Source organism: Bombina bombina, chromosome 4 (genome assembly GCF_027579735.1).
Source record: "Bombina bombina isolate aBomBom1 chromosome 4, aBomBom1.pri, whole genome shotgun sequence".
NCBI classification, from domain to species: Eukaryota; Metazoa; Chordata; class Amphibia; order Anura; family Bombinatoridae; genus Bombina; species Bombina bombina.
The window spans coordinates 656,222,719-656,248,675 of record NC_069502.1 but is presented as its reverse complement, the minus strand read 5'-3'; the positions used below and the strand labels follow the sequence as shown (position 1 = coordinate 656,248,675).

Here is a 25,957-nt window from a genome sequence, read left to right as displayed (position 1 = left end):
AGCTCCACATCTCACTGTAATACCAGCGTTGCTTACGGTAGCGGTGAGCTGGCTAAACGTGCTCGTGCACGATTTCCCCATAGGAATCAATGGGGCTGATTCGGCTGAAAAAAAGTCTTAACACCTGCAAAAAAGCAGCGTTCAGCTCCTAACGCAGCCCCATTGATTCCTATGGGGAAATACTTTTTATGTCTACACCTAACACCCTAACATGAACCCCGAGTCTAAACACACCTAATCTTACACTTAGTAACCCCTAATCTGCCGCTCCAGACACCGCCGCCACCTACATTATACTTATGAACTCCTAATCTGTCGCCCCCAACATCACCGACACCTACATTATACTTATGAACCCCTAATATGTCGCCCCCAACATCGCCGACACCTACATTATAGTTATTAACCCCTATTCTGCCGCCCCCAATGTCGTCGCAACCTACCTACAATTATTAGCCCCTAATCTGCTGCCCCCAACATCGCCGCCACTATAATAAAGTAATTGCCCCTAAACCTAAGTCTAACCCTAACCCCCCCTAACTTAAATATAATTTAAATAAATCTAAATAAAAATACTATTATTAAATAAATTATTCCTATTTAAAACTAAATACTTACCTATAAAATAAACCATAAGATAGCTACAATATAACTAATAGTTACATTGTATCTAGCTTAGGATTTATTTTTATTTTACAGGCAGCTTTGTTTTTATTTTAACTAGGTATAATAGTAATTAAATAGTTATTAACTATTTAATAACTTCCTAGTTAAAATAAATACAAATATACCTGTAAAATAAATCCTAACCTAAGTTACAATTACATCTAACACTACACTATAATTAAATTACCTAAATTAACTACAATTAATTACAATTACATTAAATAAACTAAATTACGAAAAAAAACACTAAATTACAAAAAATTATAAAATAATTGTTTATTTTATTATTTTATTAATTAGTTTTTTAAACTAATTACACCTAATCTAACCCCCCTAATAAAATAAAAAAGCCCCCCAAAATAATAAAAATCCCTACCCTATACTAAATTACAAATAGCCCTTAAAAGGGCTTTTTGCGGGGCATTGCCCCAAAGTAATCAGCACTTTTACCTGTAAAAAAAAGACAATACCCCCCCAACATTACAACCCACCACCCACACACCAACCCTACTCTAAAACCCACCCAATCCCCCCTTAATACAACCTAACACTACCCCCTTGAAGATCACCCTACCTTGAGACATCTTCACCCAACCGGGCAGAAGTGGTCCTCCAGACGGTCCGAAGTCTTCATCCTATACGGGCAGAAGAGGTCCTCCAGACGGGCAGAAGTCTTCATCCAGGCGGCATCTTCTATCTTCATCCATCCGGAGCGGAGCGGGTCCATCTTCAAGACATCCGACGCGGAGCATCCTCTTCGTTCGTCGGCGTCCCTTCAATTCCGATTGGCTGATAGAATTCTATCAGCCAATGGGAATTAAGGTAGAAAAAAGGTAGAAAAAATCCTATTGGCTGATCCAATCAGCCAATAGGATTGAGCTCGCATTCTATTGGCTGTTCCAATCAGCCAATAGTATGCAAGCTCAATCCTATTGGCTGTTCTAATCAGCCAATAGGATTGAACTTCAATCCTATTGGCTTATTGGATTAGCCAATAGGATATTTTTTCTACCTTAATTCCGATTGGCTGATAGATCCCTATCAGCCAATCGGAATTGAAGGGATGTCATCTTGGATGACGTCATTTAAAGGACCCGTCATTGTTCCAGTCGCCGTCGAACGAAGAGGATGCTCCGCGTTGGATGTCTTGAAGATGGACCCGCTCCGCTCCGGATGGATGAAGATAGAAGATGCCGTCTGGATGAAGACTTCTGCCCATCTAGAGGACCTCTTCTGCCCGGATAGGATGAAGACTTCGGACCGTCTGGAGGAACACTTCTGCCCGGTTGGGTGAAGACGTCTGAAGGCGGTTTAGGGGTTAATACATTTATTGAAGGGACGACGATGTCCGGTTAGGCAGATTAGGGGTTAAAAATTTTAATATAGTGTTTGCAATGTGGGGGGCCTCGGTTTAGGGGTTAATAGGTAGTTTATGGGTGTTAGTGTACTTTAGTTAAGAGTTTTATGTTACGGCGTTAGCCCATAAAACTCTTAACTACTGACTTTTAAATGTGGTATCAGTCTTGACAGGAGAGGCTGTACCGCTCACTTTTTCCAAGACTCGTTATACCGGTGTTAGGAAAATCCCATTGAAACGAGAGGATACGCAATTTACGTAAGTGGATTTGTGGTATGCTCGAGTCGCGAAGAAAAAGTGAGCAGTACACCTGTACCTGTCAGACTCGTAATACCAGCGGGCATTAAAAAGCAGCGTTGGGACCTCTCAAGACTCGTTATCTAGGCGATTGTGTTTCTGTGGGACTTTTAAAATGTGTATGCTAAATTCATAGCAGTTAGAGAGCAAGAGGAGTATGTAAGATGAGCATTTCATTATTGCACTGCTGCTTAAAGAGAACTGTGTTTTAACACCTTTTAAGTTGCCATGTTTGGCTTCAACCAGTCATACACAGCAACACCTTTCCAGGAGTTTATCACATAATTCTATTCATGTCTAATATACATACAATTAAAATCAATCTTAAATAGGCTAGAAACAATGCCCCTACATACGCCTACACCTGGCTTAACCCCTTCCTATACAAAGTCACATTATATTATAAAGATAGCTCCAACTAGTGGCCACAAAATATATCATTGAAAAAGAACAAAATAAAATTGATTTTGTACATCAATTTCTTTTAAAGATCACTAATGCAATGTAATTAACAATCGGCTAGATTACAAATCTTTCGTTAGGCTTAAAAAGCAGCGTTGGTCGGTCCCAACGCTGCTTTTTAGCGCCCACTGGTATTACGAGTCTTGCAGGTACAGGCTCACCGCTCACTTTTTTTGGCCAGACTTGGAAATACTGCAAATCCACTTACGTCAATTGCGTATCCTCTTTCTCTTGTTAAGTGTATCCAGTCCACGGATCATCCATTACTTGTGGGATATATTCCCTTCCCAACAGGAAGTTGCAAGAGGATCACCCACAGCAGAGCTGCTATATAGCTCCTCCCCTCACATGTCATATCCAGTCATTCTCTTGCAACCCTCAACATAGATGGAGGTCGTGAGAGGACTGTGGTGTTTTATACTTAGTTTATTTCTTCAATCAAAAGTTTGTTATTTTTAAATGGCACCGGAGTGTGCTGTTTTTTCTCAGGCAGTATTTGGACGAAGAATCTGCCTGCGTTTTCTATGATCTTAGCAGAAGTAACTAAGATCCACTTGCTGTTCTCACACATTCTGAGGAGTGAGGTAACTTCAGAGAGGGAATGGCGTGCAGGTTTTCCTGCAACTAAGGTATGTGCAGTAAAATATTTTTCTAAGGAATGGAATTGACTAAGAAAATGCTGCTGATACCGAAGTAATGTAAGTAAAGCCTTAAATGCAGTGAAAGCGACTGGTATCAGGCTTATTAATAGAGATATATTCTCTTCAAAAAATGTGTTTTAAAACGTTTGCTGGCATGTTTAATCGTTTTTTAACGTACATTTGGTGATAAAACTTATTGGGGCATAATTTTTCCACATGGCTGGCTTAATTTCTGCATAGAAACAGTTAACTGAGGCTTCCCACTGTTGTAATATGAGTGGGAGGGGCCTATTTTAGCGCTTTTTTGCGCAGTAAAAATTCAGACTCAGACTTCCTGCTTCTTCCTGCATGATCCAGGACTTCTCTAGAGGGCTCAAAAGGCTTCAAAAGTCATATTGAGGGAGGTAATCAGTCACAGCAGAGCTGTGACAGTGTGTTTGACTGCTTTAAAAAACGTTTTTCTTTATTGTTTATCCGTTTGGGGTATTAAGGGGTTAATCATCCATTTGCAAGTGGGTGCAATGCTCTGCTAACTTAATACATTTACTGTGAAAATTTGGTTGGTATAACTGCTTTGGTTCATTGTTATTTCAACTTGTGACAGGTTTTGTGCTTCTTAAAGGCGCAGTAGAGTTTTTTTATATTGCTTGTAAACTTATTGTGAAGTGTTTTTCAAGCTTGCCAGTCTTATTGCTAGTCTGTTTAAACATGTCTGACATAGATGAATCTACTTGTTCATTATGTTTGAAAGCCAGTGTGGAGCCCCATAGGAATATGTGTACTAAATGTATTGATTTCACTTTAAATAATAAAGGTCAGTCTTTATCTATAAAAGAATTATCACCAGACAACGAGGGGAAAGTTATGCCGACTAACTCTCCTCACGTGTCAGTACCTTCGCCTCCCGCTCAGGAGGCGCATGCTATTATGGTGCCAAGTACATCAGGGACGCCCATAGCAATTACTTTACAGGACATGGCTACAATCATGAATAATACCCTGTCAGAAGTATTATCTAGATTGCCAGAATTGAGAGGCAAGTGCGATAGCTCTGGGATTAGGAGAGATGCAGAGCGCGCTGGTGCTGTAAGAGCCATGTCTGATACTGCGTCACAGTTTGCAGAACATGAGGACGGAGAGCTTCATTCTGTGGGTGACGGTTCTGATTCAGAAATCTCTAATTTTAAATTTAAGCTTGAGAACCTCCGTGTATTGCTTGGGGAGGTTTTAGCTGCTCTGAACGACTGTAATACAGTTGCAATTCCAGAGAAATTGTGTAGGCTGGATAGATACTATGCGGTACCGGTGTGTACTGATGTTTTCCCTATACCTAAAAGGCTTACAGAAATTATTAGCAAGGAGTGGGATAGACCCGGTGTGCCCTTTTCCCCACCTCCTATATTTAGAAAAATGTTTCCAGTAGACGCCACTACACGGGACTTATGGGAGACGGTCCCTAAGGTGGAGGGAGCAGTTTCTACTTTAGCAAAGCGTACCACTATCCCGGTTGAGGATAGTTGTGCTTTTTCGGATCCAATGGATAAAAAATTAGAAGGTTACCTTAAGAAAATGTTTGTGCAACAAGGTTTTATCCTGCAGCCCCTTGCATGCATTGCGCCTGTCACTGCTGCTGCGGCATTCTGGTTTGAGTCTCTGGAAGAGGCCATTCACACAGCTCCATTGGATGAAATTATGGACAAGCTTAAATCACTTAAGCTAGCTAACTCATTTGTTTCTGATGCCATTGTACATTTGACTAAACTAACGGCTAAGAACTCCGGATTCGCCATCCAGGCGCGGAGGGTGCTATGGCTTAAATCCTGGTCAGCTGACGTGACTTCTAAATCTAAATTACTTAATATTCCTTTCAAGGGGCAGACCTTATTCGGGCCCGGCTTGAAGGAAATTATTGCTGACATTACTGTAGGTAAGGGACATACCCTTCCTCAGGACAGGGCCAAATCAAAGGCCAAAAAGTCTAATTTTCGTGCCTTTCGAAATTTCAAGGCAGGAGCAGAATCAACTTCCTCTGCTCCAAGACAGGAAGGAACTGTTGCTCATTCCAGACAGGCCTGGAAACCTAACCAGTCCTGGAACAAGGGCAAGCAGGCCAGAAAACCTGCTACTGCCCCCAAGACAGCATGAAGGAACGGCCCCCTATCCGGAAACGGATTTAGTGGGGGGCAGACTTTCTCTCTTCGCCCAGGCGGGGGCAAGAGATGTCCAGGATCCCTGGGCGTTGGAGATCATATCTCAGGGATATCTTCTGGACTTCAAGGCTTCCCCTCCTCAAGGGAGATTTCATCTTTCAAGGTTATCAGCAAACCAGATAAAGAAAGAGGCATTCCTACGCTGTGTACAAGACCTCCTAGTAATGGGGGTGATCCACCCAGTTCCGCGGACGGAACAAGGACAGGGATTTTATTCAAATCTGTTCGTGGTTCCCAAGAAAGAGGGTACCTTCAGACCAATTTTGGACCTAAAGATCTTAAACAAATTCCTAAGAGTTCCATCATTCAAAATGGAAACTATTCGGACCATCCTACCCATGATCCAAGAGGGTCAGTACATGACCACAGTGGACTTAAAGGATGCCTACCTTCACATACCGATTCACAAAGATCATCATCGGTTCCTAAGATTTGCCTTTCTAGACAGGCATTACCAATTTGTAGCTCTCCCCTTCGGGTTGGCTACGGCCTCGAGAATCTTTACAAAGGTTCTGGGCTCACTTCTGGCGGTTCTAAGACCGCGAGGCATAGCGGTGGCTCTGTATCTAGACGACATCCTGATACAGGCGTCAAGCTTTCAAATGGCCAAGTCTCATACAGAGATAGTTCTGGCATTTCTGAGGTCGCATGGGTGGAAGGTGAACGTGGAAAAGAGTTCTCTATCACCACTCACAAGAGTCTCCTTCCTAGGGACTCTGATAGATTCTGTAGAAATGTAAATTTACCTGACGGAGGCCAGGTTATCAAAACTTTTAAATGCTTGCCGTGTCCTTCATTCCATTCCACGCCCGTCAGTGGCTCAGTGCATGGAAGTAATCGGCTTAATGGTAGCGGCAATGGACATAGTGCCATTTGCGTGCCTGCATCTCAGACCGCTGCAATTGTGCATGCTAGGTCAGTGGAATGGGGATTACTCAGATTTGTCCCCCCTACTAAATCTGGATCAAGAGACCAGAGATTCTCTTCTCTGGTGGCTATCTCGGGTCCATCTGTCCAAGGGTATGACCTTTCGCAGGCCAGATTGGACGATTGTAACAACAGATGCCAGCCTTCTAGGCTGGGGCGCAGTCTGGAATTCCCTGAAGGCTCAGGGATCATGGACTCAGGAGGAGAAACTCCTCCCAATAAATATTCTGGAGTTAAGAGCAATATTCAATGCTCTTCTAGCTTGGCCTCAGTTAGCAACACTGAGGTTCATCAGATTTCAGTTGGACAACATCACGACTGTGGCTTACATCAACCATCAAGGGGGAACCAGGAGCTCCCTAGCGATGTTAGAAGTCTCAAAGATAATTCGCTGGGCAGAGTCTCACTCTTGCCACTTGTCAGCGATCCACATCCCAGGCGTAGAGAACTGGGAGGCGGACTTTCTAAGTCGTCAGACTTTTCATCCGGGGGAGTGGGAACTCTATCCGGAGGTGTTTGCTCAACTGGTCCATCGTTGGGGCAAACCAGAACTGGATCTCATGGCGTCTCGCCAGAACGCCAAACTTCCTCGTTACGGATCCAGGTCCAGGGACCCGGGAGCAACGCTGATAGATGCTCTAGCAGCTCCTTGGTTCTTCAACATGGCTTATGTGTTTCCACCGTTTCCTCTGCTACCTCGACTGATTGCCAAGATCAAACAGGAGAGAGCATCGTTGATTCTGATAGCGCCTGCGTGGCCACGCAGGACCTGGTATGCAGACCTAGTGGACATGTCGTCCTGTCCACCATGGACTCTACCTCTGAGGCAAGACCTTCTAATACAAGGTCCTTTCAATCATCCAAATCTAATTTTTCTGAGACTGACTGCATGGAGATTGAACGCTTGATCCTATCAAAGCGTGGCTTCTCCGAGTCAGTTATTGATACCTTAATACAGGCACGAAAGCCTGTTACCAGGAAAATCTACCATAAGATATGGCGTAAATACCTGTATTGGTGCGAATCCAAGAGTTACTCATGGAGTAAGGTTAGAATTCCTAGGATATTGTCCTTTCTCCAAGAGGGTTTGGAAAAAGGCTTATCAGCTAGTTCGTTAAAGGGACAGATTTCTGCTCTGTCTATTCTTTTGCACAAGCGTCTGGCAGAAGTTCCAGACGTCCAGGCTTTTTGTCAGGCTTTGGCTAGGATTAAGCCTGTGTTTAAAACTGTTGCTCCTCCGTGGAGCTTAAACTTGGTTCTTAAAGTTCTTCAAGGAGTTCCGTTTGAACCCCTTCATTCCATTGATATTAAACTTTTATCTTGGAAAGTTCTGTTTTTGATGGCTATTTCCTCAGCTCGAAGAGTCTCGGAGTTATCTGCCTTACATTGTGATTCTCCTTATCTGATTTTCCATTCAGACAAGGTAGTTCTGCGTACTAAACCTGGGTTTTTACCTAAGGTGGTTTCTAACAGGAATATCAATCAAGAGATTGTTGTCTCATCATTGTGCCCTAATCCTTCTTCAAAGAAGGAACGTCTTTTGCATAATCTGGACGTAGTCCGTGCCTTGAAGTTCTACTTACAGGCAACTAAAGATTTTCGTCAAACATCTGCCCTGTTTGTCGTTTATTCTGGACAGAGGAGGGGTCAAAAAGCTTCGGCAACCTCTCTCTCCTTTTGGCTTCGAAGCATAATACGCTTAGCCTATGAGACTGCTGGACAGCAGCCCCCTGAAAGGATTACAGCTCATTCTACTAGAGCTGTGGCTTCCACCTGGGCCTTTAAGAATGAGGCCTCTGTTGAACAGATTTGCAAGGCTGCGACTTGGTCTTCGCTTCACACTTTTTCAAAATTTTACAAATTTGACACTTTTGCTTCTTCGGAGGCTGTTTTTGGGAGAAAGGTTCTACAGGCAGTGGTTCCTTCCATTTAAGTTCCTGCCTTGTCCCTCCCATCATCCGTGTACTTAATCTTTGGTATTGGTATCCCACAAGTAATGGATGATCCGTGGACTGGATACACTTAACAAGAGAAAACATAATTTATGCTTACCTGATAAATTTATTTCTCTTGTAGTGTATCCAGTCCACGGCCCGCCCTGTCTTTTTAAGGCAGGTCTAAATTTTTAATTAAACTACAGTCACCACTGCACCCTATGGTTTCTCCTTTCTTGTCTTGTTTCGGTCGAATGACTGGATATGACATGTGAGGGGAGGAGCTATATAGCAGCTCTGCTGTGGGTGATCCTCTTGCAACTTCCTGTTGGGAAGGGAATATATCCCACAAGTAATGGATGATCCGTGGACTGGATACACTACAAGAGAAATAAATTTATCAGGTAAGCATAAATTATGTTTTTTTCAATGGGACTTGCATGGCGCCGGTATTACGAGTCTGCCAAAAGTGAGCGGTAGACCCTCTCCTGTCAACACTGGTACCGCATTTTAAAGTCAGTAGTTAAGAGTTTTATACTACAACGCCGTAACATAAAACTCTTAACTAAGTGCTAAAAAGTACACTAACACCCATAAACTACCTATTAACCCCTAAACCGAGACCCCCCCCCCCACATCGCAAACACTAAAATTACATTTTTAACCCATAATCTGCCAAACTGGACATCGCCGCCACTATAATTAATAAATATATTAACCCCTAAACCGCTGCACTCCCGCCTCGCAAACATTAGTTAAATATTATTAACCCCTAATCTGCCGTCCCTAACATTGCCGACACCTACCTACATTTATTAACCCCTAATCTGCCGCCCCCAACGTCGCTGCCACTATAGTAAAGTTATTAACCCCTAAATATAAGTCTAACCCTAACCCCCCTAACTTAAATATAATTTAAATAAATCTAAATAAAATTCCTATCATTAACTAAATAATACCTATTTAAAACTAAATACTTACCTATAAAATAAAGCCTAAGATAGCTACAATATAACTAATAGTTACATTGTAGCTAGCTAAGGGTTTATTTTTATTTTACAGGCAAGTTTCTATTTATTTTAACTAGGTAGAATAGTTATTAAATAGTTATTAACTATTTAATAACTACCTAGATAAAATAAATACAAAGTTACCTGTAAAATAAAACCTAACCTAAGTTACAATTACACCTAACACTACACTATAATTAAATTAATTCCCTAAATTAAATACTAAAGTACAAAAACCACCCCACTAAATTACAGAAAATAATAAACAAATTACAAGATTTTTAAACTAATTACACCTAATCTAATCCCCCTAACAAAATAAAAAAGCCCCCCCAAAATAAATAAAAAAGCCCTACCCTACACTAAATTACAAATAGCCCTTAAAAGGGCCTTTTGCGGGGCATTGCCCCAAAGTAATCAGCTCTTTTACCTGTAAAAAAATTACAAATCCCCCCAACATTAAAACCCACCACCCAACCCTACTCTAAAACCCACCTAATACCCCCTTAAAAAAACCTAACACTAACCCCTTAAAGATCACCATACCGGGAGAAGTCTTCACCCAACCGGGTGAAGTCCTCAGCGAAGCCAGGAGAAGTCTTCATCCAAGCCAGGTGAAGTGGTCCTCCAGACGGGCAGAAGTCTTCATCCAGATGGCATCTTCTATCTTCATCCATCCGGCGTGGAGCAGGTCCATCTTCAAGACATCCATTGCGGAGCATCCTCTTAAATCGACGGCTAACACAGAATGAAGGTACCTTTAAGTGATGTCATCCAAGATGGCGTCCCTTCAATTCCGATTGGCTGATAGAATTCTATCAGCCATCAGAATTAAGGTAGAAAAAATCCTATTGGCTGATGCAATCAGCCAATAGAATGCGAGCTCAATCCTATTGGCTGATTGGATCAGCCAATAGGATTGAACTTCAATCCTATTGGCTGATTGCATCAGCCAATAGGATTTTTTCTACCTTTATTCTGATTGGCTGATAGAATTCTATCAGCCAATCGGAATTGAAGGGAAGCCATCTTGGACCTGCTGCTAACTGCAAACCATAAAAAAACATTAACCATCCAATGTATATATGTTACTCTTCATATATAGACATGTAACTAACTGTTGTTAAAGGGAAACTGAACCCAATTTGTTTCTTTCATGATTCAGATAGAGCATGCAATTTAAACAACTTTATCAATTTTTCTTTGTTCTCTTGGTATCTTTATTTGAAAAAAGCAGGAATGTAAGCTTACGAACCGGCACATTTTTGGTCTGCATTTAGCCACCAATCAGCAAGCGCTACTCAGGTGCTGAGCCAAAGATGGGTCGGCTTGTAAGCTTACATTCATGGTTTTTCATATAAGGATACAAAGAGAACAAATTAAAATTGATAATAGAAATATATTAGAAAGCTGCTTAAAATTGCATGCTCTATCTGACATTAAAAAATTTAGTTCAGTATCCCTTTAATTCCTATTATTTTTTATTCTAGATCACCATGTTAAATAAGGACAGTAAATTTCAAGACTTGAGTTCCACCACTATAAGCAGTCGAATTGCTGAGATGCGTGCAATTTTGGCCAAAGAAGATCATATTAATACCGAACTGAGAAGAGACAAGGCCTTACTGGTTGATCATGTATCTAATTTACAAACACAGGTAATTATTATTATTATCATTTATTTCTATCGCGCCACAAAATTCTGTAGCACTGGAATCCTAGCCCAGCATTCTGTAAGTAGTGAAACGGTCTTGTTTCTATTACATTGTCACATACGGTTTTAATTTTCTTACTCATAAAATGCACTAATACTGAATGAACAAGAAACAGCTTACTAGACTGCCATCTTATAGTTTATTGTGGTTCACCATGTTCTAATTGTATTATTTCTTTTACTTTTTTCATGTGTGATAGAACATAGGGCTAACTTAAATTAGCCATAGTCTTGTATTCTTTTGACTCCAGTTTCTTCTTTGTTAATACATAACTATACTTTTTATCTACATTACCCATTTGTTTTAGAAACATTTTATATATAAATACTCCCCAGATAGCTCTGAAATATCAGGTGAAGCATTAGAATTAATTTTATAGATTAAATAGGCAGAAATAAGTTTTGCTGTTCATTATATATATTGGACAATGAAGTTATTTCTGAAAATTCTCACTCTAACTCTGGCAAAAATAGTTTAATACTTTATATATAGGCTTTAATGCCAAGCTCAAAGTAAATCTGTCACTATTTAATGTATCATATTTGATTAAGAAATAATGTGAAAATCACAGGTTTTGTAGTTTACATTCCTATTTGTTTGACATTAGGTTCCATCTTACAAGTTCTTCCATTGCTTTTAAGTTGCGTACAAAGATATCCAAAGAGAACTGTACATACTGTTAGATTAATATCTTGTTTTATGTGATAGTATCTATCAAGGTGAGTTCCCCTCCACTCTAATATTGTAGACTTATGAAATTGCCCTTGAACTGAGAAAAGGAACAATTATTTATTCCTTGAAGTAACACAAAGCAAAGGTGAATAGATTTGTTTGTTTCTATAAAGGATCTCGAAATGCATGTCAAAGCTTTCAGGACGTTTAAAAATTAGCTTGGAAGTGAAAGTCATTTTAGTTTAAGGGCATGGGTATCTTACAGAAAAGTAACCCTGTCATAGTGGTAGACTTTCCTATCTTCATTGAGATGTTGCAGACCCTTTGGATGACATATTTATTGTCACAGTTATATCTTTTGAAGACCCCTTGATAATTTTTTTTTTTGGAGGGGCGGATCTTGGCTGTGCTGGAACAGGACAGCCCAGTGAAGGATCTACTAGCCCCACAAATCCACCCTAAAAAATGGTGTTTTCTTTCCTAAGACATGGAGGGTCCACAACGTCATTCCAATTACTAGTGGGAATATCAGTCCTGGCCAGCAGGAGGAGGCAAAAAGCACCACAGCAAAGCTGTTAAGTGTCACTCCCCTACCCATAATCCCCAGTCATTCTCTTTGCCTCTGTCAATGGAGGAGGTGAAGTTTGGTGTCTGAAGATATGAATTCCTTTTTCGGGTACTCTTCCCTGCAAGCAAGGATTTTGTGTTTACCTGTGTCCACGTCAATCTCTTCAGTAGAGTAGTGGTGGCTTTTAAGCAGTTAGAAAGTTGTCAGGTGGTCCTTGCTTTGTAAGCTACTGTTATTAAGGAGCCTTTGTGTTATTTCTAAAGTTTTTATTCACAAGTGTAGACCGCTCAGTCTAAAACAGTTTTTATTTGTTAAAGTGACAGTATTTTTTCTATTTTTTCTTCTTTACCTGGGGTTCCGGTAATTGGTGGAAATTATTTAATTATGAACATGGAACAGGGGTCTGTTCCTTTGAATAAATGTTTATTGTGTCTTGAGGCCTAAGTGATTTTACCTGTCCCTCATGTTTGGAAAGGACTGAAAAGATAAGGTCCTTGTTTCTGAGCCTAATGTCTCTCAGGATAATGCTGTTCAGGCAATGCCACAGCTTTCTCCTCAAACGTCCCAAGCCGCAATGGCGTCACATACAGTGCCCTGCAGTTTGTCTCAGCCTCCTGGAGGAGTTTATTTGTCATCAGATTTTTAATTCCTTTGTCTGATGCTGAAGTACACTTCAGATTTAAGTTTGAACACCTTCATTTATTGTTAAAGGAGGTATTGGCTACTTTGGACGACCCCGACCCTTCTTTCGCTGTCAACCCTATGAAATCTAGTAAGCTTAGGAAATACTATGATGTCCCTTCTTCTGTGTTTCCTTTTTCAGACCGTGTGACGGACATTATTACATAGGAATAGGAGAAGCCAGGGATACCTTTCTTCCCGTCTCCTGTCTTTAAAAAGATGTTTTCCTGTTGCTGACTCCATTAAAGATTCATGGTGCATGGTGCAGAAGGGGCTATTTATACTTTGACTAAGAGAACTACGATCCCTATTGAGGATAGCTGTTCCTTTAATGATCCAATGGACAATAAGCTGGAGGCTTATTTGAAGAAGATGTATGTTCATCAGGGTCTTCAGTTTGTATTGCCACAGCCTGACTTAATTTTAGAAGAATCTCCGTTGGAGGAGATCCAAGATAGGATTAAGGCTCTCAAATTAGCCAATTTTTATCTATGATGCTAACATGGGAGCCATAGGGCTCTGTGGCTTTTATCTTGGTCAGCTGACGTTACCTCCAAGTCTAAGTTCTTGGTGTTTCCTTACAAGGGTAAGACTTTGTTTGGGCCTAGTCTGGCTGAAATAATTTCTGATATTTCAGGTGGAAAAGAGTGTAACGGTATAACCCTGGCATAAAAGGGCAGAGGCACAGGCAGCATACAGTAAATTTCCCCACTCCCTCCACCAAGCATGAGTCAAAGCTCCATGGTGAGGGTCAAACAGATATCAGCCAGAGCTGTGGGTTTATTGTTCTTATATACACATTTTTACACATTAGTACCATCCACAGGGTTTTGTAAAACAACCAATAAACACATACAATACTCTCAGACACTCCCACACAAAATCATCCCCTCTGCCTGGGATGCAATTAGCTTACACAATGGTTGATACATTAACCTTACACAATGGTTGATACAATTACCTTACACAATGGTTGATACAATTATCTTACACAATGGTTGATGTAATTATCACAGACAGAGAAATACAGTTCAATTGCCATGGAGCCAACGTCTTTCATTATACAAATGGGCTACATGGCATAGCTATCTGGGGTATCACTGTTCAAATAGGGGAAGTACTGAATGACCTGGCTTTCGTGTCTTTGCAGGGGAAAAGTAAGCGTTTCAACATGGGGCCATAGTCTAAAGGCAGCAGGCGGGCAACCAGGCTCCTCCAATGCACAGTGGCGAGATTGGTCTCGTCACAAAGAGTATTTTCTACCACAAGACAAGAAGAACAGACCTAAAGAATGTCAAAGTAATTTTCGTTCCTTCTAAAGTCTCCTCCCTCTTCCAAGCAGGAGCAGCCCAAGTCTTCTTGGAGACCCAATCAGTCTTGGAACAAGGGAAAGCAATCAAAGAAACCCTCAACTAAGTCAGCATGAAGGATCTGACCCCCCGGTCCGGGATCAGATCAAGTGGGGGGCAAACTTTCCCCATTTCGTCAAGCATGGATACGAGATGTCCCAGATCCTTGGGCTGTAGAAATAGTATCTCAGGAGTACAGAATAGAATTCAAATCTCATCCTCCCAAGGGAGATTTCTCTTCTCAAGGTTATCTGCAGATCAGGTAAAAAGAGAGGCATTCTTAGACTGCGTTCAGGATCTCTCCTAATTGGGAGTGATTGTTTCAGTTCCAGTAAGAGAACAGGGTCTAGGATCTTATTCAAATCTGTTTGTGGTTCACAAAACAAAGGGAACTTTTCAACTCATTTTAGTTTCTCAGGGTTCCGTCCTTTAAAATGGAAACCATTTGTTCCATTCTTCCCTTGGTCCAGGAAAGTCAGTTCATGATGACCATAGACCTGAAGGAGGCCCATCCACAGGGATCATCCCCTGTTTGTAATGCTCATGGGATATTCCCCTATCAGACCAAACTTGGCCAGAGCAGAGAGAGTTTGAAAAAGGAGGTAAGCAGTGCTCACAATAGGCAGGTAGTCCTTGGCGGCAACAGGAAGACAATCTAGCAGTATAGCAGTTCAGGGGTAAACCAATAGAAGGACCAGTAACAGGCAGGAGTCAGCAACAAAAGCAATCCAACAGTTAAGGGGTTAAGCAGACAGAGTGGTCATACAAGCAGAGTACAGCAACAGTATAGCAATCCAGCAGTTCAGGGGTTAAGCAGGCAGAGTGTTCAGACAAGCAGAGTTCAGCAACAGTATAGCAATCCAGCAGTTCAGGGGTTAAGCAGGCAGAGTGGTCAGACAAGCAGAGTTCAGCAACATTATATCAATACAGCAGTTCAGGGGTTAAGCAGGCAGAGTGGTCAGACAAGCAGAGTTCAGCACCAGTATAGCAATCCAGCAGATCAGGGGTTGTTAAGCAGGTAGAGTGGTCAGACAAGCAGAGTTCAGCAACATTATAGCAATCCAGCAGTTCAGGGGTTAAGCAGGCAAAGTGGTCAGACAAGCAGAGTTCATTAACAGTATAGCAATCCAGCAGATCAGGGGTTGTTAAGCAGGTAGAGTGGTCAGACAAGCAGAGTTCAGCAACAGTATAGCAATCCTGCAGATCAGGGGTTAAGCAGGCAGAGTGGTCAGACAAGCAGAGTTCAGCAACAATATAACAGTTCAGCATAAAACAATACCACACCTAGGAGCACACTAAGCAACACCTATACTTGGGCAGTGAAGATAGTAAATGACAGACTTACATAGGTGCAGGATTTGCACCACATGAGATCCGGACCGGCTTCAGAAGGGGAGAGACTCACAGGAACCACCGCATACCTGGCAACAGCCAGAGCAACAACCGCTGCGTCCCTTGCAACAGCCAGAGTGGCATGCCGTGACATAGCCCCCCCTTCAAGGGTTCCCTCCGGGAATCAGAGTCGGTTTCAAACGATGAGTAGCATGGATTCTGGAGACCAATGATGGAGCATGTACATCATGGGCAGGAACCCAGGAACGATCTGCCACAGAGTAACCCTTCCAATGCACAAGGTACTGTAGTTACCTGCGCCTGTATCTGGAGTCCAGGATCTTAGCAACCTCATACTCGGTCACCATGGATCAGGAGGGGAAGAGGAGGAGGTCGAAGCTGAGTATATCTGTTCCTGATGTAGGGCTTGAGTAGTGAGATGTGGAAGACTGAGTGTATGCACAGGGTTCTGGGCAAGGCCACTCTGTAGACAACAGGAGACAGTCTTTTTAAGGACCTTGTAAGGGCCAATAAACCTAGGCCCTAATTTGTGACTGGGTTGATGTAGACAAATATGTCGGGTAGAGACCCAAACACGTTCACCTACCAAAAAGGCACAAACAGAAGCTCTATGATGATGATCAGCAAACCTCTTGTATCTGGACACAGCTGAACATAACTGAGAGCGAATACGTTGCCAATGAGTAGTGAGGTTAGTAATGTGTCGATCTGCAGCAGGAACCCCTGTGGACTGAGCAGAAAGAGGAAAGACATGAGGTTGGTAACCTGCTGCAGCTGGAAATGGAGAACATCGTAGAGAAGAGTGCCAATGAGTGTTCTTTGCCAGCTCAGCTAGGGGTAGTAATTCAGACCAGTTGGTATGGAGAGTATTAACAAACGTTCTGAGATAGGTTTTGAGATCTTGATTCACTCTCTCAGTCAGCCCATTAGGCTGAGGATGGTAGCCAGAAGACAAGGAAACAGTGGTTCCAATCAATTTGCAAAAGGCTTTCCAAAAAGTAGAGATGAATTGAGGACCTCTATCGGAAACAATATTCACAGGAATCCCATGTAGTCGTACCACATGTAACAGAAAAAGAGATGATAATTCTTGGGCAGGTGTCAGTTTCTTTAGGGGTACAAAATTAGCCAATCTGGAAAGTCGATCCACCACAAATCAGATAACTGTATGATGGTCAGAAGGAGGGAGGTCCACAATGAAATCCATCATTATGTGCGTCCAAGGTTGTTTGGGAATGGACAACGGTTGGCGTAAGCCAGGAGGGAAGGATTTGGGAGTCTTGTTGGCAGCACAAGTCGTGCAGGCTTTCACATAGTCCTGAGCATCAAACTTCATGGTAGGCCACCATATATGTTGGGAAAGAAGCTTAAAGTTCTTGTCAAATCAGGATGTCCTGAAAGTTTACTATCATGAGGCCAGGATAGCACAGGGGTGCGTAGGTTCAGAGGTACAAAGAAGATATCGGGAACCGCGGGGGCTTCAGGAGGCTTTCTAGACTGGGTACATTGCAGTCTCTGAAGAAGAGAGGTGTTACGTTGAGCAACCACACAGGAGAGGGGTATAATGTGTTCAATAGGAGCTTTAGAGGAATCACTAGATTGAGGAAACTGACGGGGAAATGCGTGAGCCTTTTTATTTTTGGTCCCAGGAAGATAAGAGACCACAGAGTTAAAACAGGAAAAGAACAAGGCCCTCATGGCCTGTCGAGGATTACGTCGATGAGTAGTCTCTAGGTACGTCAGATTCTTGTGGTCAGTGAGAATTTGAATGGGGTTGGCAGTACCCTCTAGCCAATGACGCCATTTAGTCAAGGCCATCTTAATGACTGAGAGTTCATGATTACCCACATCGTAATTTCTCTCTGCTGGAGTAAAGCGTTTGGCGAAAAAGGCTACAGGATGCAACTTGGAGGTTGAAGGATCCCTTTGGGTTAAGAATTCTCCAGCTCCAATCTCGGAGGCGTCAACCTCTAAAGTGAACTGCAGGTCAGGATCAGGATAGAGGAGCACAAGAGCAGAACAAAAGGACTTTTTCAGATGAGAGAAGGCATCCATGGCTTCAGGAGGCCAATTTTTGCAGTCCTTGTTTCGTTTAGTCAACTCAGTGAGTGGAGCAACTATCTGGGTAAAGAGCTTTATAAACTTGCGGTAATAATTGGAGAACCCCAAGAATCTCTGAAGTTCCTTTAATGAAGTGGGTTAAGGCCATTCCAGAACTGCGGTGAGCTTAGAAGGATCCATGGCAAAACCTTCCTTCGAGATGACATAGCCAAGGAACTGGATCTGGACTTGATCAAACTCATATTTCTCCAGTTTGGCTACCAGAGAATTGTCTCTTAGGCAAAGAAGTACCTGTCTCACGTGTTCATGATGCTCCTCAAGGGTGGAGGAGAAAATAAGGATATTATCCAGGTAGACAATGACAGTGTGATTGAGGAGGTCACGGAAGACATCGTTGACAAATGCTTGAAAGACTGTAGGGGCATTACACAGCCCAAAAGGTGTTACAAGGTATTCGTAATGCCCTGATCTCGTGTTGAAGGCAGTCTTCCATTCATGCCCTGGGAATATATGAATAAGATTGTACGCCCCACGTAGATCCAACTTAGTGAAGTAGCGAGCATTTTGGAGCCAATCATAAAGTTCAGTGTTTAATGGAATAGGATAGCGATTCTTCATAGTGATATTGTTTAGGGCTCTGTAGTCGATACAGGGTCTGAGCCCACCATCCTTTTTACTGACGAAAAATAAGCTAACCCCGGCAGGAGAAGAGGAAGGGCGAATAAAACCTTTAGCTAGGTTCTCTTGAATATAGTCCTCCATGGCCTTGGTTTCAGCTTTGGAGAGTGGATAAGTCCTCCCTTTAGGAAGTAGTGCTCCAGGAAAGAGGTCAATTTTGCAGTCGTAAGAAGGGTGGGGTGGCAGGAATATCTATTTAGAAATCCATATAACATCGGCTATGTGTAGAACATTGGAATGGGAATTGTTTACACTAAGTACAAAGTTTAACACTTTAGTAAATTGGAATATTGCATAAATATGCTTTTAAATGTTTTCATTTACTTGACTTGCACTAAAATGCACTTGTACTGTATGTCTATATATGTATACATATGTATTTGTGTTTATTTGTTTATATATGTTTGTAAATACATATATACACATATAAATACATAAATGCATGTGTGTGTGTGTGTGTGTATATATATATATATATATATATATATATATATATATATATATATATATATGAGCAAAGAAGGCTATGAAAAATAATATTTATTGTTTAACCTAATCTTTTTTTTTTCAGAAAAATACACAAAATATCAAACAATTGCAAACACAACACAGGTTTATAAAAAAAAAAAATCTTTGTTAAATATTTGTGTGGCACAATTATTGGCACGCTAGTCAATACTTTGTGCTATCTCCCTTTGCCAAGATAAAAGTTCTGAGTCTTCTCCTACAATGCCTAATGCTGATTCTTGAGATATTTTGGCCTCTTGAACCATCCTCTTCAGAGGTCTTTGAGACAATATAGACACACATCCTCTTCAAGGTTGATTCCTAACATTTCCAGTTGACTGGAACTTTTTAATTATTGATTTGATGGTGGAAATGGGTATTTTCAATGCTTTTGCTATTTTCTTATAGCCACTTCCCATTTTGTGAAGCTCAACAACCTTTTGCCGTACATCACAGCTATATTCCTTGGACATACGCATTGTGATGAATGACTAAGGGAATTTGGCCTATGTGTTACCTCGTATTTATACCCCTGCGAAACAGGAAGTTATGGTTCAACAGTTCTGTTACTAGTCAACCAGGTATTCTAAAACATGAAAAAACAAACATATATTTTTTTGGATAAACCTGTGTTTTCAATTGTTTCATATCCATGAGATCAGAGTATTTTTGTAGAGTAGAAAGTTGCAGGCACTATGCAGAGGTGCACAAAAAAGTCTAAAAGTTTGTTATAGAATAAATATAAAAATACAAAACGGCAAAAGTTCATGGACATGAAACAAAGCTGTACAGACCATGAACTTTTGCCTTTTTGTATTTTTATATTTATTCTATAATAAACTTTTGGACTTTTTTGTGCACCCCTGCGTAGTGCCTGCTACTTTCTACTCTTCAATATACTTTTGCAGAGTGGTTCATCCGCTTTACAGCTATGGCACTCCAGGAGACAGTGCTTGTTTTGGGCTACCTTTGTGGATTTCCAGATTTCCGGTTTGGGGACCTGTTGGGTGCTGGAGTTGCTGGGACCGCACTCTGTTGGTATTTTTGTGTATTTTTTTTAACAAAAGATCAAAAGGTTAAACAATAAGGAAACATTTTCACAGTCTTCTTTGCTCATATTTACCAAGGGTGCCAATATTAGTGGAGGGCACTGTACAGCTTTAGAGATGTTAATGTTTGCATTTCAATGTTAAATCCCTTTGCCTGCCTTTTTTTTCTAACACCTGAGATCTCATATCTTTGAGCCTTTATAACTTTTGTGTGCAATTTTTTTTTTTTTAAGAATTTTTATTAGATGGTGTTATTATGAATGTAACTTTACTTTGTAATGTATTTTTGATGTGTTTTATTTTTTTTGTGCAACAGTTAACCACAGCTCTACGTACACGCTAACCTGACGAGCGTTAACTTGAATTGCGCTCAAGTGATCGCGTTTAGTTTCAACTCATAATACGAGCACAAGTTGAAAGTAAAAAGTTTTTGCTTCCGTGCTAACCAAACGCACGCAGAAAGACCAATATCGTGACCACATTAAAGTATTCCCCCATAGACTTCAAAGGAGCGTGAAAACCCAATTGCGTTTTCTCAAGTGTGCTAAATATATTAATATTTCACATTGCAATGTTCTTCACATAGAAGAATATGCTATATTTATTCATAAATAAATATTTATATATATATATATATATATAATATATATATATATATATATATATATATATATATATATATATATATATTATATATATATGTATGTATGTTTCTTTGGTAAAAAAAAAAAAAAATATATATATATATATATACAGTGGGGGAAAAAAGTATTTAGTCAGCCACCAATTGTGCAAGTTCTCCCACTTAAAAAGATGAGAGAGGCCTGTAATTTTCATCATAGGTATACCTCTACTATGAGAGACAAAATGTGGAAACAAATCCAGACAATCACATTGTCTGATTTGGAAAGAATTTATTTGCAAATTATGGTGGAAAATAAGTATTTGGTCAATATAAAAAGTTCATCTCAATACTTTGTTAAAGGGACAGTTCACCCAAAAACTTTCTCCACTTTAAATTATTCCCAATGATCCTTTTTACCTGCTAGAGTGTATTAAATTGGTTGCAAGTAGCTCCTTTACTCATATTTCAGCATTTGAAATAGCTGATTTAGCTTGTGGTTTCCCAACCTATACTGAAAGTTTTGATACTGGCGTATACGCTATTAACAAGCCTAAGTAAACACAGCCAGCAGAAGAGATTACACTCTCAGTGGGGGGGGGGGGGGGGCATGATAGTTAAGTAATAAAATTATAATTTTCCATTGTTCTCTCTAAGTATTGAGTTTTGGTTTTCTAGACAGATACAAGATAAGGAAGCAAGTGTGTGTACACAAAGTGATAACATAATGAGATCTGATATTACCTGAAGCTCAACCCATTGTAATAGGCTGTGGTTTCAAAGCACAAAACCAGCTACTTCAGATACACAAATAAACCCGAAAATGCAATTTCTCAAATATTTTATACTCTGCAGTTGGTATAACAAGTCATTTAAAATACATTTATAGAAAAACAATTTTACAGTGTACTGTCCCTTTAAGTATCTTTTGTTGGCAATGACAGAGGTCAAACGTTTTCTGTAAGTCTTCACAAGGTTGTCACACACTGTTGCTGGTATGTTGGCCCATTTCTGCATGCAGATCTCCTCTAGAGCAGTGATGTTTTGGGGCTTTCGCTGGGCAACACGGACTTTCAACTCCCTCCAAAGGTTTTCTATGGGGTTGAGATCTGGAGACTGGCTAGGCCACTCCAGGACCTTGAAATGCTTCTTACGAAGCCACTCCTTCATTGCCCGGGCGGTGTGTTTGGGATCATTGTCATACTGAAAGACCCAGCCACATTTAATCTTCAATGCCCTTGCTGATGGAAGGAGGTTTGCACTCAAAATCTCATGATACATGGCCCCATTCATTCTTTCATGTACACGGATCAGTCGTCCTGTTCCCTTTGCGGAGAAACAGCCCCAAAGCATGATGTTGCCACCCCCATGCTTCACAGTAGGTATGGTGTTCTCTCTCCTCCAAACACGACAAGTTGTGTTTCTACCAAACAGTTCTACTTTGGTTTCATCTGACCATATGACATTCTCCCAATCCGCTTCTGGATCATCCAAATGCTCTCTAGCATACTTCAGATGGGCCCGGACATGTACTGGCTTAAGCAGGGGGACACGTCTGGCACTGCAGGATCTGAGTCCCTAGCAGCGAAGTGTGTTACTGATGGTAGCCTCTGTTACGTCGGTCCAGCTCTCTGCAGCGCATTCACTAGGTCCCCTCATGTGGTTCTGGGATATTTGCTCACCGTTCTTGTGATCATTTTGACACCATGGGATGAGATCTTGCGTGGAGCCCCAGTGGTCTTGTATGTCTTACATTTTCTAATTATTGCTCCCACAGTTGATTTCTTCACACCACGCTGCTTGCCTATTGCAGATTCAGTCTTCCCAGCCTGGTGCAGGGCTACAATTTTGTTTCTGGTGTCCTTCGACAGCTCTTTGGTCTTCACCATAGTGGAGTTTGGAGTGTGACTGTTTGAGGTTGTGGACAGGTGTCTTTTATACTGATAACAAGTTCAAAAAGGTGCCATTAATACAGGTAATGAGTGGAGGACAGAGGAGCCTCTTAAAGAAGATACAGGTATGTGAGAGCCAGAAATCTTGCTTGTTTGTAGGTGACCAAATACTTATTTTCCACCATAATTTGCAAATAAATTCTTTCCAAATCAGACAATGTGATTGTCTGGATTTGTTTCCACATTTTGTCTCTCATAGTTGAGGTATAGCTATGATGAAAATTACAGGCCTCTCTCATCTTCTTAAGTGGGAGAACTTGCACAATTGGTGGCTGACTAAATACTTTTTTCCCCACTGTATATATATATATATATATATATATATATATATATATATATGGATTGGAATCGGGTGTGTTCTGATAGCGCTTGCAGAAGATGTTCCTCATAAGTTGGTGGGGGAGGGGGGAAAAAGCAAAAATGGGAATATCCCCAGATAAGTGGTGAGTAAATGAGATCAAAATGAATGATAATAAATGCTCACCTGTTAGATCACAGGGATCAGCGATCAGCGACGAGTAGAAATGGATGGTGTATGTTAACACCAAAGCAAGAGTAAGGGAGGCAAGGGAATATGCCCCCAAATAAATATTTGGATGTATGAATATATGTAGTTGTATATAAACAGTTTGTATATATTCTTTATATATAATATATATAATATATATAATGTTAGTTAAGTATGCTGGATCAAAAGGCAACCACTTAGTTACTGTGGAAACGGTTGTTGTGGAAACGGAGGCTGCTTGTGGGAACTTCCAATTCTTACCACACTGTAAATGTGGACAGAGGGTAAAATGGAAGGAAGTTACAGTTTATTATAAGCTGATAACCAGAAGAAAGTTTTATTTATAAGAAAAATATTTCAGTTAAAAAAGTGTGTAAAAAATATATATATATAGGGGTATTAAAATAGTGTATGTGTGTGGATAAATACTATTTTAAAAACAATTATAATTTATTATAAATCTCATTAAAATAAAAACAAGGAAGAAAACAAATGGATCACAGATAATGAAAACAACAAATTTGAAATTGGTAGCTTGATGAACTGCAAATCCGAATTTGTTGTTTACCAGTTAACCTGTAGCTGTAATAAAATTTATATAGGTAGAACAAAAAGAACACTGAAGACTAGATTCTTGGAACACACAAAAAACATCACCAGTGATAAACCAGAATATGGCATTGGCACCCACTTTGAGGAATTCCATGAAAAAAGTGTGGAAGGCCTAAAAATTAAGGCCATTGAACACATTCCACATAGAATAGGAGAAAATAGGTTACTCCAGTTAAGAAAGAGAGAAACTTACTGGATCCACAAATTAAAAACCAGGAAACCATATGGCCTGAATACCGATATAGACCTAGCAGCCTTCCTTTAAAGAAATAGAATAAAATAAAATAAAATACTATTACTTTTTCACATAAATAGATGTAAACATCATTACATATTTACACATATCCCTACATTCTAACCTGTCAGTAATACTGTATTGTACCATGACTCATTTTCAGTTTTATTTTATTTTATTATATATTTTTTATTTTTTATTTTTTATTTTTTATATATACATTTTTAATTAACTATTCAAAATATTCTAATTCATTAAAAAAAAAATTTCCAGTGATTATAGTGTTTCCTAATGGAACTCCAGCTCAACTATATTTATTTATATCCTCATTAACAATATATTATTTGAAAAATGTCTTTCATACATGAAATATAGATCTGATTAATTAGATCTAAACACAATACACCCTTTCCCTAATCAAATAGCTTGACGCTATTTAAGGGCCACCAGGATGCTAAAGGATTCAATAGCCTCTGATGAAGTGAGCTGATACGCTCACGAAACGCGTAAGGCACGTGACGCACGTTCGTGACGTCACTTCCGGAACTTCGACACACACGCCGAGACTTTGCCACTAGCTGCTCTTTGCAGCGTTTTTTGTCTCAGCCGTACTTCCTCATTTTAATCCCTAGGATCTTCCATTTGCCCGACAGCTCAGCCCAGCTTCTTTCTGCAAGTAAGTTAAATTGCCATTCACTCGGCACCTCATTCCGCCGTGTTGATTGGCTACTTACATTTCCCATTTAGCGTTTGGCATCTGCCCCTTTTTTGTACTATTATGCACTTATTAGTAGTGCCTGTATACACATTTGTTTGCTAATTTAGTACGCTTTTATCTGTGCTTTTATCTGTTTATTATCTACACCCCATAACTTATATTTTAATGAGATTTATAATAAATTATAATTGTTTTTAAAATAGTATTTATCCACACACATACACTATTTTAATACCCCTATATATATATTTTTTACACACTTTTTTAACTGAAATATTTTTCTTATAAATAAAACTTTTTTCTTCTGGTTATCAGCTTATAATAAACTGGAACTTCCTTCCATTTTACCCTCTGTCCACATTTACAGTGTGGTAAGAATTGGAAGTTCCCACAAGCAGCCTCTGTTTCCACAACAACCGTTTCCACAGTAACTAAGTGGTTGCCTTTTGATCCAGCATACTTAACTAACATTATATATATTATATATATTATATATAAAGAATATATACAAACTGTTTATATACAACTACATATATTCATACATCCAAATATTTATTTGGGGGCATATTCCCTTGCCTCCCTTACTCTTGCTTTGGTGTTAACATACACCATCCATTTCTACTCGTCGCTGATCGCTGATCCCTGTGATCTAACAGGTGAGCATTTATTATCATTCATTTTGATCTCAATTACTCACCACTTATCTGGGGATATTCCCATTTTTGCTTTTTTCCCCCTCCCCCACCAACTTATGAGGAACATCTTCTGCAAGCGCTATCAGAACACACCCGTTTCCAATCCTCACTACTTTCGTCTCACCCAGGAGGAATGAGACATTACTAATAGCAGCAAGCATTGGACATCCTCATAGAGCTTTTCACTATATAACTACTATTGCTCTAATTGTGGCGCAACTATCTACAACCCTCTCTCTTCATATATATATATATATATATATATATATATATATATATATACCAATTTATCACTTTCCACATCCCACATATATACAAACAAACCAAGAGAGAGTCCATCCCCTGTAAATTGCCTCTTACATTTGAACCATTGAACATATAGTAAAATGTATGCTTATTTACAGAGTCAGTCCAGAGTAATTTTCCTACCCTTATCTCAAGCCTGACTTCCGGTAAGCATAGGGGACCAGGGATATAC

The 25,957-nt window shown here is 40.2% G+C and overlaps 1 protein-coding gene across 1 annotated transcript in view; it reads left to right on the top strand.

Moving 5' to 3' along the window:
- LOC128655525 (uncharacterized) overlaps positions 1-25,957 on the top strand; it is a 91,932-nt gene that overhangs the window by 23,182 nt on the left and 42,793 nt on the right. Inside the window, exon 5 of the mRNA XM_053709133.1 lies at positions 10,995-11,162. Coding sequence (XP_053565108.1) covers positions 10,995-11,162 — 168 coding nt within the window. The remainder of the gene's footprint in view (positions 1-10,994; positions 11,163-25,957) is intronic.